The 18,618-nt window shown below is 40.5% G+C and overlaps 1 protein-coding gene across 1 annotated transcript in view; it reads right to left on the bottom strand.

Moving 5' to 3' along the window:
• Positions 1 to 18,618, bottom strand: part of unc13ba (unc-13 homolog Ba (C. elegans)) — a 182,796-nt gene that overhangs the window by 8,411 nt on the left and 155,767 nt on the right. Inside the window, exons 31-33 of the mRNA XM_026186060.1 lie at positions 16,643 to 16,720; positions 16,278 to 16,355; positions 2,689 to 2,715 (exon numbers count right to left, since the gene is read on the bottom strand). Coding sequence (XP_026041845.1) covers positions 2,689 to 2,715; positions 16,278 to 16,355; positions 16,643 to 16,720 — 183 coding nt within the window. The remainder of the gene's footprint in view (positions 1 to 2,688; positions 2,716 to 16,277; positions 16,356 to 16,642; positions 16,721 to 18,618) is intronic.

The following is an 18,618-nucleotide window of genomic DNA, read 5'->3' as shown; positions in this document are numbered from 1 at the left end:
ACTCCTTTTATGCCTCTTAAAAGCTATTTACCAGCGTGAAAAGGACACTTCGAGCTGTAGAGTGCACGCCACTTCCTTAAGAGTAGAGAATATATAAATACACCTCTGAAGTTTGAAGTCTGTAGTAAAAACTATTTCACCTTTTCTTAGCAGGAAGCTGTCACCTGTTTTTCATAAGGCTTCCCATGAGTCAACTTTGTGAGGATAAAAGTGTTGTGAACAAAACAGACGATAATAAACCTGATGGCTGACGTTTCGAGCAGAAATAAGGAAGCTGCAAACACAGCAGCTTTATATTAAATGATTTTAAATGACCAGGCTAACCTCTCTTTTAATGGACTCACTGAAATACGAGCGCTGCACATTTCTGGGTTTCAGTTGCGCCCTGTAGGTAAAGCAGCCATGATTTAATTTGAAAAATAAAATAGATTTTTACTGTTTTGCCTCGAACACAGAAACCAGTGTGCGCACAGTCGGAGGAGCAGCTTGACTTTAACAGAGGTCCGTGCTTTCGAAAAGTGGAACTCCTTTAATATTTTATGTTTTCTATGTTCTCTTTTCAGCTTCTGCAAGTATGTAACTAACATCTGTATCTAACGTGTGCCATGTTTTCAATTTGCACACATGTAAAATTAAAAGATCGTGTGATCATTCATGCAAAAAATGACCCTTAACTCCAACCCAAATGCCACAGAAAACGTAAATATGCAACTCCCTGCTCGAAAACTACCAAAAAACCCACAAAGCACAACATGTGCTGCTGCACATCACACATCTGGGCACCCTGGTTAGACCTGTGTGGCGTGTGTGGACTGTGTGGGCGTGTCCAGACCAGGTTTTGAATTGACACATCTCTCTTCTGTCGAGACCATCGGGGTGGGACAAATTAAACACCAATAAATCTTATGGGAGTTTGGTGACATGACATAAATTTCAACATAGCAAAGCAAAGGTCTCATTAGGCAGAGTGATTGAATAACTGTGGACGCACAAGGCTACAAACCCTCAGCAACAATCGACTGTTTCGTTTCGACAAAAACGCCGAGACTGAGCCTGCAAGATAAACTGGCCTTGAGAAGCCTGGTAACAGTCCTTCAATAAAACTAAAATACAACCTGAAGGTTTAAGCCCATTAGTATGCTGGACCTCAAGCATTCACCGCGTGTTACACCAGTCAAGTGGCTAGACGACTACAAGATAAGGCATCCCATCTCTGCAGAAAGTGTGCCATCAATAACTGTGGAACTGTGTTATTAGCTAGAAGACATTGGGCATACTGCCAGAACATATAATTGGACTAAAGGAGGGTCACGACTTTCAAGTGACAGTGTTTTAGCGTTTTGCATTTTAATTGAGAAATGTTGCAGTGAGTGAAGTGAAAGGTTGGACTGCAAACTCAGGCCTTTCAGAATAAATCTGTTCTGGTCTGAATCCAAAACGCAAATGCACCGCGGCGTGGGCGTGAACGCTAAAGTGTTGAACATAAACATTCTGACAGAAATTTGTAAGTGACCGTGCACATTTGAGATGTCCTTGAAAACTCCACGACATCAACAATCCTTTGTAATATTATTAGGCAGTATAATAAACGGAGAACGTGTAATGACTGAAACTGGAATAGTAGATAATAGCGTTTATATGTGGTATATAAATACAAATCACAAGCTCACTGTACTCTGCACTCATTAACAAGGTAGCAAAGCATATCCTGCTTTATGGTTTATGTTTCTTACTGTAATTCACAATTTACCCAGTGAACATCATGCTATAGTAACTCAAACTGAATAGGCCACAGATCAAGCCAGCATCAAGTAATTTTTACAGACATCTATGCAAACACACTTATTTGTTCGGGCCATTAGAACAACACTGGCTTTCATTTATCAGACCTAGAAGCTGTGCTCGTCTCTTATTTACACACTTAACCCTCTGCAGAGTGCTACCATCATTAGCTTAAAAGAAAAGAAAAAAAATCAATATTATTCTCAAGTTTCCTGCCAAATTTTGTGTGTTCAACTAACTGCTAAGAATGACATGCTGTGCTTTTACATTACATTTCGCATTTACCTTCTTTACAAACCCAACAGCACTGTTCATCATGTGTTGGTGTCATCTACAAATCCTCAATTCTCTAAGTATAATTCATGTGAACTTTGGGAGGAGAAAGAAAGTGACTATGAGGACAGCTTTCAGGTTAGAAAAGCACCTGTAAGCTTGAAACACACACACACACACACACACACACACACACACACACACACACACACACACACACACACACACACACACACACACACACACACACACGTCAGGTATTCATGTCTTGTGGGGACCTCTAACTGACATAATGCTGTCCCTAGCCATTTACCTAAACCATGAAAAATACATTCCTAACCCTCAACTTTACCCTAAACCTAACCATAACCCAACCCTGACACTAAAACCACATTTTGAGTCTCAAAAATGGCTTCAAACCCATGAGGACAGGCACTTTTGTCCTCACAAATGACTGTTGGTCCCCACAATTGGTGGGCCCCCCAAAGATGTCTAAACAGGTACACACACACACACACACACACACTCACAGAAACACTCCTGTCTATAGAATCACAGCCTCCAATTAGAGGTGTCCTTTACAGGCACTATGTGTTTGTCAGACTCTGATCCTTCTCTCACACCCAGCCGTACCTTCTTGGTCGCAGTGGTAGCTTCAGTCTTGCCAGATAGACAGAAAGGCAAAATGAAAAGGAAAATTACAAAAAAGTAAAGAGAATAATCACACAATAATGTGCAGGAGATTTAAAACACAAAGTACACAAACACAGGGCTGTGTTTTTACCTCATTATTATTATTATCATAGCAGGTAAAAATAGGGTTTATTTTGGGTGGGCTTTTGTAATGTCAAGTGGATTGGGTAAGGATGAGTGGGTGATTTTAATAAAAGCTTTTACTTTATTGCCTCTGGTTTATTGGGATGCTACAAGGGACGCAAAAGAGGACACTGACATTGAAGGTAGGAGTCCAATGTTTCACTGCTGTCTGCTAAGGTACGCTGCTCAGTGCTTTCTTTTTTTGGCAACTCACATAATCAATGATATCCGATATTAGCATACTGCGAGTGAGGCCTTAAGCCTCCCAGTGTTTATTTGAAGCCCCACAGAAAACATATACATACTATGCACTTAGACAAACAACAGCTGCTATATGTTACCTGACAAAATCTGAAGAATATTGTCGAATTCAAATACACAAAGTAGCCATAATTCACATGCAAAGTGTCGTTACAGGGAGGCCAATCAGTGCTCTTAGTTTTGTAAAAAGGCTCCCAAAATTTCAAGATACCCAGGAGGTAGAAGAGAGCACACAAAATGTTTTTCATCCTCTGTTATTGTAGCACGCTCCGTAAATTTGTTTTAATAAACAGAAACTGTAGAATAAAGCCACGTCAAATGGGAGATGCTACAAATGAAATAGACTGGTAAATATATAGCACCTTTCTAATCTAACTGAGCACTCAAAGCGCTTTTTATTACAAGGCACTACATTTAATATTCGAGGCATTTAAGCACTTTCTAACCATCACACACACACACACACACACACACAATGACGGATGCACTGACGACAGCTTAGAGTAAAGCAGACAACCTGCCTTACTTCCTGAGCTACAGCTTTGACTTACAGATATCTAAGTAGTAAATAAAATTAAATAGACCAATCTTTGTCACATCTCTTTATTGTACTTTGAGCACATCATGCATTTCTAATGTAGAAGACACATTTCATATCTATCTAAATAGATCTATCTATCTATCTATATCTATCTATATATATCTATATCTATATCTCTCTCTCTCTATATATATATCTATATATCTATATATATATATATATATCTATCTATATATATATATATATATATATATATATATATATATATATATATATATATATATATATATATATATATATATATATACACACACACACACACAGTGGGGCAAAAAAGTATTTAGTCAGCCACCGATTGTGCAAGTTCCCCCACCTAAAATGATGACAGAGGTCAGTAATTTTCACCAGAGGTACACTTCAACTGTGAGAGACAGAATGTGAAAAAAAAAATCCATGAATCCACATGGTAGGATTTGTAAAGAATTTATTCGTAAATCAGGGTGGAAAATAAGTATTTGGTCAATAACAAAAATACAACTCAATACTTTGTAACATAACCTTTGTTGGCAATAACAGAGGTCAAACGTTTACTATAGGTCTTTACCAGGTTTGCACACACAGTAGCTGGTATTTTGGCCCATTCCTCCATGCAGATCTTCTCGAGAGCAGTGATGTTTTGGGGCTGTCGCCGAGCAACACGGACTTTCAACTCCCGCCACAGATTTTCTATGGGGTTGAGGTCTGGAGACTGGCTAGGCCACTCCAGGACTTTCAAATGCTTCTTACGGAGCCACTCCTTTGTTGCCCGGGCGGTGTGTTTTGGATCATTGTCATGTTGGAAGACCCAGCCTCGTTTCATCTTCAAAGTTCTCACTGATGGAAGGAGGTTTTGGCTCAAAATCTCACGATACATGGCCCCATTCATTCTGTCCTTAACACGGATCAGTCGTCCTGTCCCCTTGGCAGAAAAACAGCCCCATAGCATGATGTTTCCACCCCCATGCTTCACAGTAGGTATGGTGTTCTTGGGATGCAACTCAGTATTCTTCTTCCTCCAAACACGACGAGTTGAGTTTATACCAAAAAGTTCTACTTTGGTTTCATCTGACCACATGACATTCTCCCAATCCTCTGCTGTATCATCCATGTGCTCTCTGGCAAACTTCAGACGGGCCTGGACATGCACTGGCTTCAGCAGCGGAACACGTCTGGCACTGCGGGATTTGATTCCCTGCCGTTGTAGTGTGTTACTGATGGTGACCTTTGTTACTTTGGTCCCAGCTCTCTGCAGGTCATTCACCAGGTCCCCCCGTGTGGTTCTGGGATCTTTGCTCACCGTTCTCATGATCATTTTGACCCCACGGGATGAGATCTTGCGTGGAGCCCCAGATCGAGGGAGATTATCAGTGGTCTTGTATGTCTTCCATTTTCTGATGATTGCTCCCACAGTTGATTTTTTTCACACCAAGCTGCTTGCCTATTGTAGATTCACTCTTCCCAGTCTGGTGCAGGTCTACAATACTTTTCCTGGTGTCCTTCGAAAGCTCTTTGGTCTTGGCCATGGCGGAGTTTGGAGTATGACTGTTTGAGGCTGTGGACAGGTGTCTTTTATACAGATGATGAGTTCAAACAGGTGCCATTCATACAGGTAACGAGTGGGGGACAGAAAAGCTTCTTACAGAAGACGTTACAGGTCTGTGAGAGCCAGAGATTTCCCTTGTTTGAGGTGACCAAATACTTATTTTCCACCCTGATTTACGAATAAATTCTTTACAAATCCTACCATGTGAATTCATGGATTTTTTTTTCACATTCTGTCTCTCACAGTTGAAGTGTACCTCTGGTGCAAATTACTGACCTCTGTCATCATTTTAGGTGGGGGAACTTGCACAATCGGTGGCTGACTAAATACTTTTTTGCCCCACTGTATATGATTATATGAAGTGTGACTGCACTTCTATGTTTGTACTCGTATTTCTATGTTTGCAGTGTTGTAATTCCTCAGACATGAGGAACCCTCTGCACACCATCACACTCACGATGAATCAGAGCTTCCATTATGAAATTAGATGAGTTCAGGTGAGCACCCCCCCATTCAGCTTGGCATTGTTCAACAGTTTCTTGCCTTTTTTTTTTTTAAATAGAACAAACAGTTTTGCTTATCTATCCAGGTAGAGAGGTTAGGTCAATTGGTAACTCTGAATTGGCAATACATGTTTTGCATGTGTATATTAAGATATGGTCATTTTGTTCTTCATAATGTCCACTTAAAGCCTAAAATTTCACACATACTCTGTAGCACTGCTGCTTTTTTTGGCCAGTGAATTCAAAATACATAAAACCCCCTGAAATATATATATAAAAAAAAAGCATAAAATATTTATTCGCTCTGGAAGTGTCTGCCGATCCTTCACAACAGCAAGCTCGATTCTGCTGTCACTACCCGCAGAATAAATGTTGCACGTTGGGATAACTATGAGGCAGGGATGCATATTAGCTACGATTTTAAAGTCAGGCGAGGCATTTTGGAGGGGCAGCAGAGGACAGAGGTCTACAGGGGAAAGAGGACGGCTGGATAAACAAACCTTGTTTACTTCCTCCTTTGTCTATTAGGAAAAAAGCAAAAAACATCAGACAAACTTTTCTCCTTTTTTCTTTTCATTTGGTATCCTGCACAAACACAAATCTAACAGCCAAACACTGTCAAATATAGGCTGTTACACACACACACACACAGTCAGTATAACACACACCTAATTTTGTAAGATGCGTTTGCAGTTCTGGACTTGTACAGCATAAACAGCTAATGTAGGCTACAGCTGTCTCAGACCGCCCTTCCAACCATTAAAAACAAACATCAGCCAGATATGAATTTGTGAAAGTGGTTCCTTATATTGACACACGTCCTTTTAAATTGAGGACAACTCAAAATGCTCTCTGAATTAGCTAAATGAATATTCATTAGGCTTAAAAAGACCCAGGAGGCAGAGCTAGAGTTCAAACGTGTTGATTTGATGTTGATTCTCTGTTGTTTGTTTAATGGCTCGATTCCTGCTGTTCTTCTGCTGGGTAGCTGCACTTTAACCAATTTATCCTCAATTTTAGGTCCAATAACTGGGTGAGCAGTAGCCTCAAACATGCCTGGCGTGTCATCCTGACTGATGTTAAGTACAAAGTGGCCCGGAAAACCAGCATCCATGCCATGTAAACAAAGCAGGCTAAAGAATCATCAGCACTGCCACTCTTTTTGAATAGTATAAAGCCCTGGAAGACTTCCAGGTCTTACAAATCCCTGTACTCACTGCACTGGTTGAGCCAAAGACATAAGCTGTGTTTTAAACACCCACCTCTTTGCTCTTGGAGTCGTCCTTTGGGCAAAGATGAGAAAAGAAATTAGGAAAAGAAAGTCGACACCATTAATCTCTCTTTTAAGTGAATTATTTTTTAAAATCTGAACTTCGATTGTAGTATTTTCAGTAATGTAAATCTGAAATGTTCACATAGCACAAAGTGGAGATGAAGGGCGACGAGTGATATTACAAACGAACCAACCTGCTTCTCTTTGTCTGTCTTTTCAGCCTGCAAGGATACACATTTGTGAGTGAGCTAATGCTTAAATTCACACACTAACCATGCAAAAAAACACTTGTTTTTACATTTTATTAGATTCATCTTCTCAGTAAGGCTCTCACTTCTCCAGGCAGACTCACATATTTATGAAGCTGATTGCTGCCTACAGGTAAAACCCTCCCAGCTGGACTTTTGCCGATTCACAGTTTTATGTCCAGACTCTTCTAAGCTGAAGAGTTAAAACGAGCCCCGAAATTTTAAAGGCACAAGGTGTTTCCACAGTATTATGCATGAGCTCACACAGGATTAAAACCTTCAGCTACCTTCAGATAGACCCTGACATTATCATAATTTCAACCCCTTTGATCATTTTAGGATCATTAACACCGTGTACGCAGATAGCTAGCCCCCTGAGATTTGAACACACTTAAAAGTCTAGAGCTCTGAAGTGTCTGCAGTCTCTCCTCATAAACATGAAATCATTTCAATAATTACATGCTCCCTCTGTGCTCGAAGGTGTGGTAATGTGGAAGGAGTTGAAAGGGAAGCCTGCAGACTCTTGGACCTTCATGGCACATAATTGGACCCCACTGGTGTGTACTCGGACCTGTGCACTGTCCAGAAACTTCTTACTGATGAGGAACAACTAAAACTAAGTCCATTCGTATATTACAGTCTAACAGCAGTTCATGTAATGGTCACAAAGTTTTGTCTACTGATTCGTGTTTGTGGACACATTTTTCTTTTCTTTTCTTTTGGAGGCAAAAAATGATCTCATACCAGCGCTTCCAGTTTGAAAGAACAACTCAACCCATTTAATCAGGGACAGGGTATGGAGGTTCTGCAAGCTGCAGGATTTCTTTCAGACGATTGAGGTTTAAATGCCAACAGTAACTTTATTTTAGTCTTTCACTTGTTTTACTTTTATGCTTCCATTGGTTAGTTTTGGCATCACAGCTAATTGGTTAGGTTTGGAACAGTTTTCATATAACGACGGAGGTATAAGTGCTGGTCAAATGACCAGGCTTCCAACTGATGTCAGTGAGAGTGGCTAGAAAGATGGCATAAAGGGAGCCGAGTAAACATCACTACAGGTCACAGTAAGATAAATAAGAATTATGTTGAGCTCTGAATCATGAAATGCTACTTTAGCTGAGTCAAGAATAAAAATGGCTTTATAAATGTGGATAAATACGTTTGTATATATGTGTGTGACTTGGCATGCTGGTACATTTTAGGCCCATGAAGGTTCTTATCTATATCAGATCTGATGTCAACATGTTGCCTAGTAACTGTGTAGCAGTGGGTTAATATGACCTAAATGTAGTATTTATGCACCCATCATACCTTACTAACCATTGCATCATTTTTATTTTACTACAGTAACACTTAAATTATATACACAAAAACTGAATTATGCATAGTGTATCATGAGGCCATCAGGTTGCCTGGCAACCATCTAGCCACAGGTTACAATGTCCTGTTTTTAGCATTTATGCACCTGTAACACCCTTTAACGCACTGTATCATTTTAATGCCACGGCCAAAAGAGCATTATCTAAATGTGCTTTTTTTAAATGCACATTTATTTAAATGAATTTTAATATGGAGTTGTTAAAGAAGAGCTCACTGAGACATATAAAATTCATTAACCAAACCTTTATATTAGTGTACATGAACGTGACCATTTCATAAACTGCCATGAGACCGGGCTGATTTACCACTCGTGTTAGCCACCGTGGTCTTTGTCTTCCACAAATGTGGGAGTTTCAGGACAGGTATGTTTTTTTTTCTTCTGTAGTTTGTTTTCTTTGATCAGCTAATTATGTACAGTCAGTAGCTTCACAGTGGGGTGCTTTCCATTATTAACGCTGACGGCCATTCTGACCTCCTGCAGCTCCCTTCAGCTAATCTTTCAGGGACCAAGGTACAGACTTTTAAGGCCACTGACTCCAGTTCTGTGTAAAGCATCTCTCCTAAATATAAAAGAGTAAACAAACACCACTCAAAACCGGTTTTTAAGGTGGAAGTGAAGATAAATTATACAATTTGGGATTTTGGCGAGAAAAACAAGACAGCAGTGATATGGAAATGCTGCAAATTAAAAGGTTTACAACATCTTTTTATTTTGCAGTTATTTTTTAAATATGTCTGCTCTGAAGCAGCATTAACTTGTGTGTTTATGTTTCTAAATGAAGGTCAAGTATTTACTTTCAGTTCTCAGTTTTTTCTCTTCATATCTCAAAATATCTTGTTTGGCAGGTTGTTTTTTAAAGCCTTTTGTAACTTATTTTTTTTTATATACAATAACAATTTAGGCTGCATAATCACAAATGAGCACAAAGACAAAGTGCTTTAAAAAACAAAAAACATGAACACAGTTTAGTTGAAAACACACCTTTTCCTTCTTGGACTCAGACTAGAGAGGTGTGAAAACAAAAGAAAAGACAAATAAGACAAATGTTAATGAAATACAAAGAAACTGAACTGTCGTGTGGTTCTTGTTATGGCTCACCTTCTCTTTGCCCAGCTTTAGAACAAAAAGCAATAAAAATATATTTAAAATTAAAACAACAGAAAACAAAAAAGGCCGGGGGAGACAAAAAGTGAATGGTGCACAAGGACGTACTTGTATGTATACATACGTGGATCATATGTATACCCGCTCAGACATAAACATTAACTCTTACACACAGGAATGGTAAACTAACTGGAAGGCTTATGGTTCAGTCACACAAGAGTAAAAACAGGATGGCAACCCCCTTATAGAAAAACTAGGGAAAAAAATCAGTGACTAAAAACATCTGATTTATAAACACAGACAGACTGACAGCACATTGCAATCAGTCTGTCTGCACTGATGAGCACAAACTGTCTGTTTCAGACCAGATCCCCATCGTTACAGCAACAATTTCTGAGGTAATAAGAGTTTATAACACGAGTTGTAATCATTTTGGTTGTCCAGCAGTTTCCCGAGTGTGACTGCAGCATTAGTTAACCATGTGTAATAATTTGAGTCAGTGATGTCTGTCAGCAGGAGAGGAGAGGTCAGTTATGGAAACACTGGACATGGAGCCAAACCTTCTCCTGCTCCTCCTCACTGTCATCATAGGCTGAGGACTCATCCTACAGGAGCACAGAGGGTAAACAGCTGCTTTAAAGACAACACAGCCGCAAACTAAAACGTCTACTTCCAGTACAAAGTTGCTCTCTCTCCACAAAACTATTGAAGCGTCAGCTCGGGGAAAATGACAATTAATGGTATATCATTGCTGAACAAATGTTTTATACATTTCAGTGTGCTGTCGCCTTGTTTTGAAAAGGGAAGGCACGCCGTGTTGCCCCATGAGAGCTCTGCATTTTCATTTTTAGTACTGGTTTAAAATATCTCAAGTTTTCACTTCCCACTCCAGATTTTCAATCTTGTCGGCTTTAATAGCAGGAGTCGTGTAGCACCCCGCGCTTTTCCCACAGCATCTTTTTAGTGCTGCTCGATGGAAAAAAATAGACATCTGGTGGAAAGAGGCACTTAATGCATTGCCACCAAGAGACTAATGCAGAGAAACAGGCACAGATGTGAGGGAGCATCTATGGTGTGATTGACATACATCTGTTAATGACTTAATTCTGTGCCAATCTAACACCCAGTTTCACTTGTGATTTTGGTGGAATAAATATTTGATTGTTTTTGCACAAAATCTGTATCTAAACTGCTGCAGGCAATATCTTAAAGAACATCAGTGCAAAACACTAAAGGCAGCAAGACTGTTTTAGGAGACAAACTAAGATCCAACTGATTTTCCTGAATTAGAATCAAGAGTTGGATACAGACACTGGCAGACGTCTGGGTGGAAAGCTAAAGTTAAAGGATTGGAAACTGGATTATTCGTCCTGGGCTGATGTTGGTGAATTTTCTTGCGTAGGGCTTTAAGCTCTGAAACACTTTCCCCTGACTCTCATTTGGAGTTTGGTTGTCCACCTTTTAACATAAAACTATCAAAACGTTACACTTGGCCATGATTAGAGCTCCTTCAGTGTCACTTCTATGAAATGCTTTCAGCTCTCCTAAGTTTGAATCACTTCCCGGAAGTCCTGTTCTGACCACTTGCAAGTGCGCCTGTGATTTCACATGTATTTCAATTAAAATGAACCCAGAATTTGTGTTGTGAGAAGTCAGTCGGGTCTCCAGCTACAACTCAGAGACTAAAATGAAGTTTTCAGTATAAGAGCCTGAAGGCTTTGCAGCAGGTGAAGCGTGTGACCAGAAATATGACTTCCACGGGGCTGTGCACCATGTTGTTTGTCACACGGGGTCAAACTGTCTACTATAACCTCCTGAGGTATCCGAGTTAGAACAGTCAGTGTAAATACACCTTTACTATGCAAACGTGTGACCACTCACAGTAAACTGAAAAGGTTGGTCGAGTTCTCTCACTACCTGCCATACTAGTCAGATCTTGTTCCCTACATATTCTTTCTCTTCCCCAAAATAAAATCATATTGAAGAGTCTTTGCTTTGGTGTCGGAGACTCACCACACAAACATGCGCATGGAAGTGGTCGAAAAGGAAACTCAGGGGCACAATGAAAAAAACAAACCTAGTAGGAGCAGCAGACGAGGAAATTTGCAGGGAATCGTAGCCAAATGATACTTGATTTTAACAGGTGGAACTTTTTGATTGTAACTCCTAATCAAACTAAAAAGTGATGAGTGAAGGAGTTTATAAAACACAAAGGCCTGATTTCCAACATAAACACACGGTCATTATGCACAAACTGACCTTTTTCTCCTTCTCTCGGTTGTCAGCCTAAGAGTGAGCAGGAGGAGTCAGGAGAGGATGAATAGGAAAGGAAAAGGAAGTTTTTATCATTATAACGAGTATGAGCTATCAGAAAAATGCTCCTTTTTCATAAGGAAGGAAATCCTTTAATAAAAATTTAAGGTTGGGTGATCCAAGAATCAAAAAGTCATAAAACGAATATAAACATCATTGGATTTGAACTGTTTTTACATCCTCGACCTAAATCTTAATATAATGATGCAGCATGCTGCCCTGCAGACACACTGCCGGCTGACTGAGGTTGGGACACTGAAGATATCAGCCGAGACAGACTTTATCCAGCCTTCCCTCACCTCTGACACGCTACCCTGTGCCACAAAGAAAACAGCTCCCTCAGACATGGACACATACACAAAACACACACTGAGCTGACTATCAAAGTCATTTCAGCAAACCATTTAGTGGCGGCTAAATACAACATGTTTATACTCCATCAAATTCAATTATCTGGCAGCCCACTGTCTGGTCTATTATGTACTCACTGGAGGGGAGAGGAAGGAGTCTGCATTAGGACACGGCTGTAAATGTGTAAAGAGCTTTGCCAGCATGTGGTATCAAAGGCTTTAATGAATATTTTGGCATCACGTCTGCGGAGGGATTTATCACAAGTATTTAGGAAGAAGCACAATTTTCTGACAGATTAAAAACTACAGAAGACTGTATATAAAAGATGGAGCTGCCAGAATCATGTTTTCAGGAATTTGGTTGTTTTTTAAAAAATATTTTATTTTGTAGTCAGAGTGATAAACTAGGAGTGGATCTGAGATCCTGAGGACACTGAATCTCATACGAGCGGTCAAGCCATAAAACCAGCTGGCTATACTGCCTGCACTCACTGGTTGCATTTTTAGGTACACCTGTTAAGACAAGCCTCGGATCGGCCAATCACATGGCAGTAACTCAGTGCAATTAGGGATGTGGGCGTGGTCAAGACAACCTGCTGAAGCTCAAACTGAGCATCAAAGTCTGAAAGAAAGCTGACTGTGGCATGGTTGTTGACAGCACACAGGCCTTGTTGAGGTCAGAGGAGAAAAGCCAGACTGGTTTGAGCAGACTGAAATTGAACACTAACTCAAACAGCCACTCATTACAACCAAGGTATACAGAAGAGCATAGGGGCACATGTTGAACCTGCAGCAGCAGACCACGCTGTCCACTCCTGTCAGCTAAGAACAGGAAAGTGATGCTACAGGACACACGGACTCCTCAACAGTGGTCAACAGAAGAATAGTGTTGGTTGGTCTGATGTGTCTCATTTGGATGGTTGCTATATTTGGATGGTGAGCTCATAATTTGGGCGTTCATGTCCACCGTGGTGGCTTCCAGCAGGGAAACATACCACATCACAAAGCTCAAATCATCTCAAACCGGTTACTTGAACGTGAAATTAGTTCTCTGTGAATGGCCTTCCACAGTCACCAGATCTCAGTGCACCTTTGGGCTGTGGTGGAATCGGAGACCAAATTATGGATCATTAAGGACAAAAATCTGAGTAATGCTTTCAGCCCCTTGTTGAATCTGGATAACACTGAAGCAGGTCTGAAGGCCAAACAGGGTCCAACCCAGTACTAGCAAAGTGTACCTAATGAAATGGGCGTGAGTGTATTTGACTGTATACATGGTAATATAGGAAATACTGACAGAGACTAAAATCATCAAGGCTTTACTGGGGTCAGAGATCAAGTGCATTGTATCGAGATGAGTCGCCCCCTGCTGGTCAATATACAGAGCGGCAGTTTTAGGAATTTAAAGGCTTTTCAGATGACGACTCCATCCGTCTTTTATATACAGTCTGTGCGTTCGCACCTTTCAAATATTACACCCGAGCTTGTTCTGAAACTGTGTTTTTGTCTCCCGTCACATTGATTCTGCATGACAACAAACTGCCGACTGCAGTTTCAGCGATTGAGTCTACTTCGTCAGAACTGAATGTGATGATTGTGTTAACAGCAGTCAAATCTCCCGTTTTTATCTCACACAGATTTCTACTTTAATATCATCGCAGCTCTGAGGAAGAGTGTGATATTCTCCTCCTTACCTCAGATCCCTCAGAGTCTGAGCAGCCAGACTGACGTTGCCATCGACAAATTAAAATAGAAACATAAGAAAACTCGGTCAAATGAGACAAATGAGAGAAACAAAAGGACATTTGAGGAAGCTATATGAAATATTGGCTGTGACCTAGAATCCTTATCTCACCTTGGTCTCCTCTGACTGTTAGCAAAAAGGATCAAACCCACACAAATGCGGTCATTTAAAAACACAAGTAACATTTTATAATAATAAAAACAGACTAAAGTAGATTTCAGGAGTGTTTTATATCTGCTGTTGTGGCCTACCCACCATGTTATCGCCGCCTTCGTTGTCAGAGACAGCCTGGTCCAAATATCATAAGGAAATAAAAAGAAAGTGCATAAAATATATGAAAGAAGAAAACGACAAACCCACAAAGGAACGATCTCACCAGGAAATAATCCTCCGCTATGGTTTAGTAAGGACATGGATAATGAACTATAACTGTCAGTTTGGGATTTTTGCTTGTCTATAGTTCATCCGGCTAAACGTTTCCCATTTAATTTATCGTTTTATTTAATATGTAAGTGTATTTAAAGTGTTTGTTTATTATGTATATTATTTGTTCATATAAAAGCCTGACTAGAGCCATCAACTGTTAAAAATGAGCAACAGCTGTAAACTCCATTGATTTAAACTGTGTTGTTCCCATCAAAAAACTAAAAATAATTGTCACAGCAAATATTTGGACTTTCACAGAAAAAGGCAACGACGACGACGGCAGTCAGACACAACAGGGGAACAGAAACAAATCAAACCAGTCAAAAAGAAGTCGACCCACCTCCTCGTCACACTCATCGGGTTCCTCCTCATTCTCAAGCTTTCGAGAGAAAAAACACCACGAAGAGAACGTTTTGTTTTTTTAAAAACACACATCTACATCATTTATATCAGCTGGAGTTTATTTTGAGGAGTGAAAACTGGGAGTCTAGGAAGAAGGAGAGGAAGCTCTAGCTCTTGTTTATGAGTAAATTGGGATCAATCTAAAAACAGACACATACGCACTGCAAGGTGGAAAAAGGTTTGATGACAGGAAAGAGGTGTGGAGTGGGTTTTACTGTACTCAACAGATCGTTTTGGGTGGAGGTGGAGCCACAGGGAAGCAAAGCAAAAACAAAAACCCACTGAGACATACCATCTCCTCCTCAGCTGTTAACTGCAGGAAAAAAGACACACACTTAACTCTCGCTTTCTTAAATCTGTGATTATATACATGCAGGCTCACACTTGCTGCAGCTTTTGCACCTTTGTATTTTTTACACCTTGAAACTACAATCACAGGCTCAGCAGAAGGAAAGATTCCTGCATCCACAGAAGGTTCAGCTCTGCTGCTTCTCCTTGTGGTGACTGATGAACCCAAATACATACCAAATAGGTTCATTTTATAGAAATCAGGTCACACCTGGAGGATGGGGAGGTGTCCCAAACAGGTCCAGCAGTGGACTTCAACACACCAACAGACAAAATGGATTTCTTTGTGGCTCGTAGAGCTTTCAGTGCATCAGTGATAGATTTTTAAACCTTCGTCCTATGTGCTTTTTGAGTATGACTGGAACTGGAATGCTGACAACATTCGACTGCAGTGTGCACCTAATTTAAGTTTGTAAAGTGAAGGTTCCCCTTTGTCTGTTCGGTCAACCTACGTTTGTAACACACTCTGTTCTGCACAGGTGTTGTAGCTCAGGAGATAGAGCAGGTCATCTACTAATTGGAACATTGGTGATCCCTGGCCGCTCCACTCTGCATGCCAAATATCCTCGGGTGAGATACTAACCCAAGGTTGCTCTGTGACGCATCCATCAGGGTGCGAATGTTAGAGAGAAAACACTTAAGCATAGAAAAAAGTGTTTGTTTGAATGAGGCATGTTGTATAAAGCGCTTTGAGTGCTCAGCTAGAGCAGAAAAGCGCTATAGAAGAACCAAATCCATTTACCATTTTTCACATTCACACTTCTGAACAGAAAAAAGTGTTTTTTTCTGGCATTTTTCAGTCATGTACTTCATGGAAAAGTCTTTAAATCAGCATTTTGACCTTTTAAGTGACTGAAATCAGTGTCTGCCTGGCAGATGGCTTACAAACTTTAGGGTTTGGTGCGTGTGCATACACCTGTTAATGCTCACCTGTTTTGCTCCCATGGACTCAAACATCTTCTCCAAAAGGACTCTCATCTGCTGGATGTTGTTCATCAGCACGCACGGCTGGAGGAAGATAAATCAGGGAGGCAGCGTTTGTAAGCAGACCAAACATAAATGAGGAATTTTAAAAAAGAGGAAAAGTCAAGAATATAAAATGAAAGTAGATTAGCAAGATAAAAGGGTGATGACAGGAAGATTAAAGACTGAAGTTAGATGAGTAAGTAGCAACCACTGAAATATTAATCCACTCCAAAGAGAGTTTACTAGCTTTCAAAGTGTCTCCCTCCAAATCAGAGATGAGCCCTGAGGGAGGTGTTGTGGTAGCAGAGTGGTGACGCAGCAGTACTCACTATCTTCTCCTTCTCACAGTAGGAGGGAAAGCTCTTGGCCAGCAGAGCAGAGTACTGCAGGAGCACTTTGGTGATCGTCTGTGGAAACAAGATAACACTCACATAAGACATGCTTTCCCTGGGATCCTCTGGAGTGAAGAGTGACGCTGAACACTGATGTTTAGCCTTTTAGTCTGGCGAGCTGAGAGCACTGCTGTTTGAACTCAGGTAGCATCAGACACTCGCACTGTGCTAACTGAAAATGTCAGTCTGTCTGCCTTAAAGAGCTGCGTGTAGTTTCAGGACAACACGAGCTAATCTAATGTTAAAGACAATAAAGAAGATGCCTCATTGTGTTTGACTCATTTACCTTTTACTCATTGATGACACTTAACTGTTGTCACACCGGATATGTGTAAGTCATGGAAATCTGAGCTAATGCAGAAGCTTCTAGTGAGAAGCCAAATGTCATATTTTGCGTGATTAGCCGTTAAACAGTCTTCACGGCGCCCGCTTCATAATAACACTACATCTGTGTGATGTCTTTCATGAGCCCACCTGAGAACAGCTGCCACCAGTAGGCTCCGCCCAAGCACCGGAAAGTCACTCACACTGCACTGCATTGTGATATTTTGCATGCCAATATTGTATTGATACAGGAACACCAAATATTAATATCTTATTATATAATTTGCAAATATAAATGAAACAATGTGTCAGAGTTCATGTGACATTGTGTGATGCACACAGTGCCGTCAGCTGTTGGAAGATCTTGCAGAAAATCGCTGCTCATTAATCAGAGACGTAAAGAAGCACTCTTCCTCTGTTTAAGTACTTTTAAAATGTGTGCAGTTGTCAATCACTGGCCTCACTGCATGTTTCTTGTTTTGTTATCGCATCCTTTATATGAGAAAACACATAATAATCAAAGGAAAGACATGAGATTTGCATGAGCTTTATACTCTTCAGCACACAGCTGGATTCTGTAATGTGCTCGTTGAAGACGCCCTGCATGAATAAAAGCTGAAAAAATATTTCTAGAAGAAGTGAAGAAAACATTTATAATGTCCAGCCAGCAAACTGGTTGCTTTTTGATGGGAAACAAAGAATGACATGTTTGCTTGCAATAAAAACTCAACAGGGCACTTTTAAATAAATCACAGAGTTAATTTGTCATCATCACAGTGGTAACTTGTGCCTCACAGCACCGTGGGCTCACTGTGAGAGATTTCCCTACTTTCTGCTGACTCAGCAAGATTACAAACTATTGCATTAAACATGCAGCTTGATAGCTGCCTGCACTGCTTAGTGCGGCTTTATATCACTCAAGTTCTGCAGCCATCTCTTTTTCCTCACACTTTTAAAAACAAACTAATTATTGTTTCTTGCATAGGAAAGCAGAACAATGTGAAACTGGAGGGTGACAAAGAGATGAAGAAGAAATAAAGGCAGACGTAGACGGAAAAGTAGGAACACAAAAGACAAGAGTCCCAGGATTGATGGGATGGGTAGAGATGAAAAGACTCAGGAGGAGATTAACATGAGCGGAGCGGCACAAAATGAAAAGCAAGTCAAGGGTCGGGGACAGAGAGATGGACAGCTCAGAGTGATGGCTCACATTAGCCTTTCTTTATTTAATGAGTCCCGTATCGATCGAGCCATAACACCAGACGCGCGCACACACAGTTTCTCTGCAGAGGTTTGTTAGATTGAACGGCTCTGCTTAAAAGGACCTGCCTTAAATTACATTTCAAGAAAAAACATAACCCTACACTTTATGCCCTGTTTGTATGTTTTACAGAGAAATACCTGAAACTCGTTAGTGAGTTAGAAATGATTCAAGAGACTGAACAAAGAAGACTCGAGTAAAGACCTGAGTAGGAGTCATGGTCTAAAGCTGCAGCGAGCAGGAACTTTCAGGTAAAGAATCTCACCTCTGCACCACTGATGGATACAGTCATGAAAAACTTACTCCAAACAAACAACTGCATACCAGA

This window comes from Astatotilapia calliptera, chromosome 12, assembly GCF_900246225.1.
Source record: "Astatotilapia calliptera chromosome 12, fAstCal1.2, whole genome shotgun sequence".
Taxonomy (NCBI): domain Eukaryota; kingdom Metazoa; phylum Chordata; class Actinopteri; order Cichliformes; family Cichlidae; genus Astatotilapia; species Astatotilapia calliptera.
Note: the sequence above shows the minus strand (reverse complement) of the source record. Positions and strands in the feature narration are given on the sequence as shown.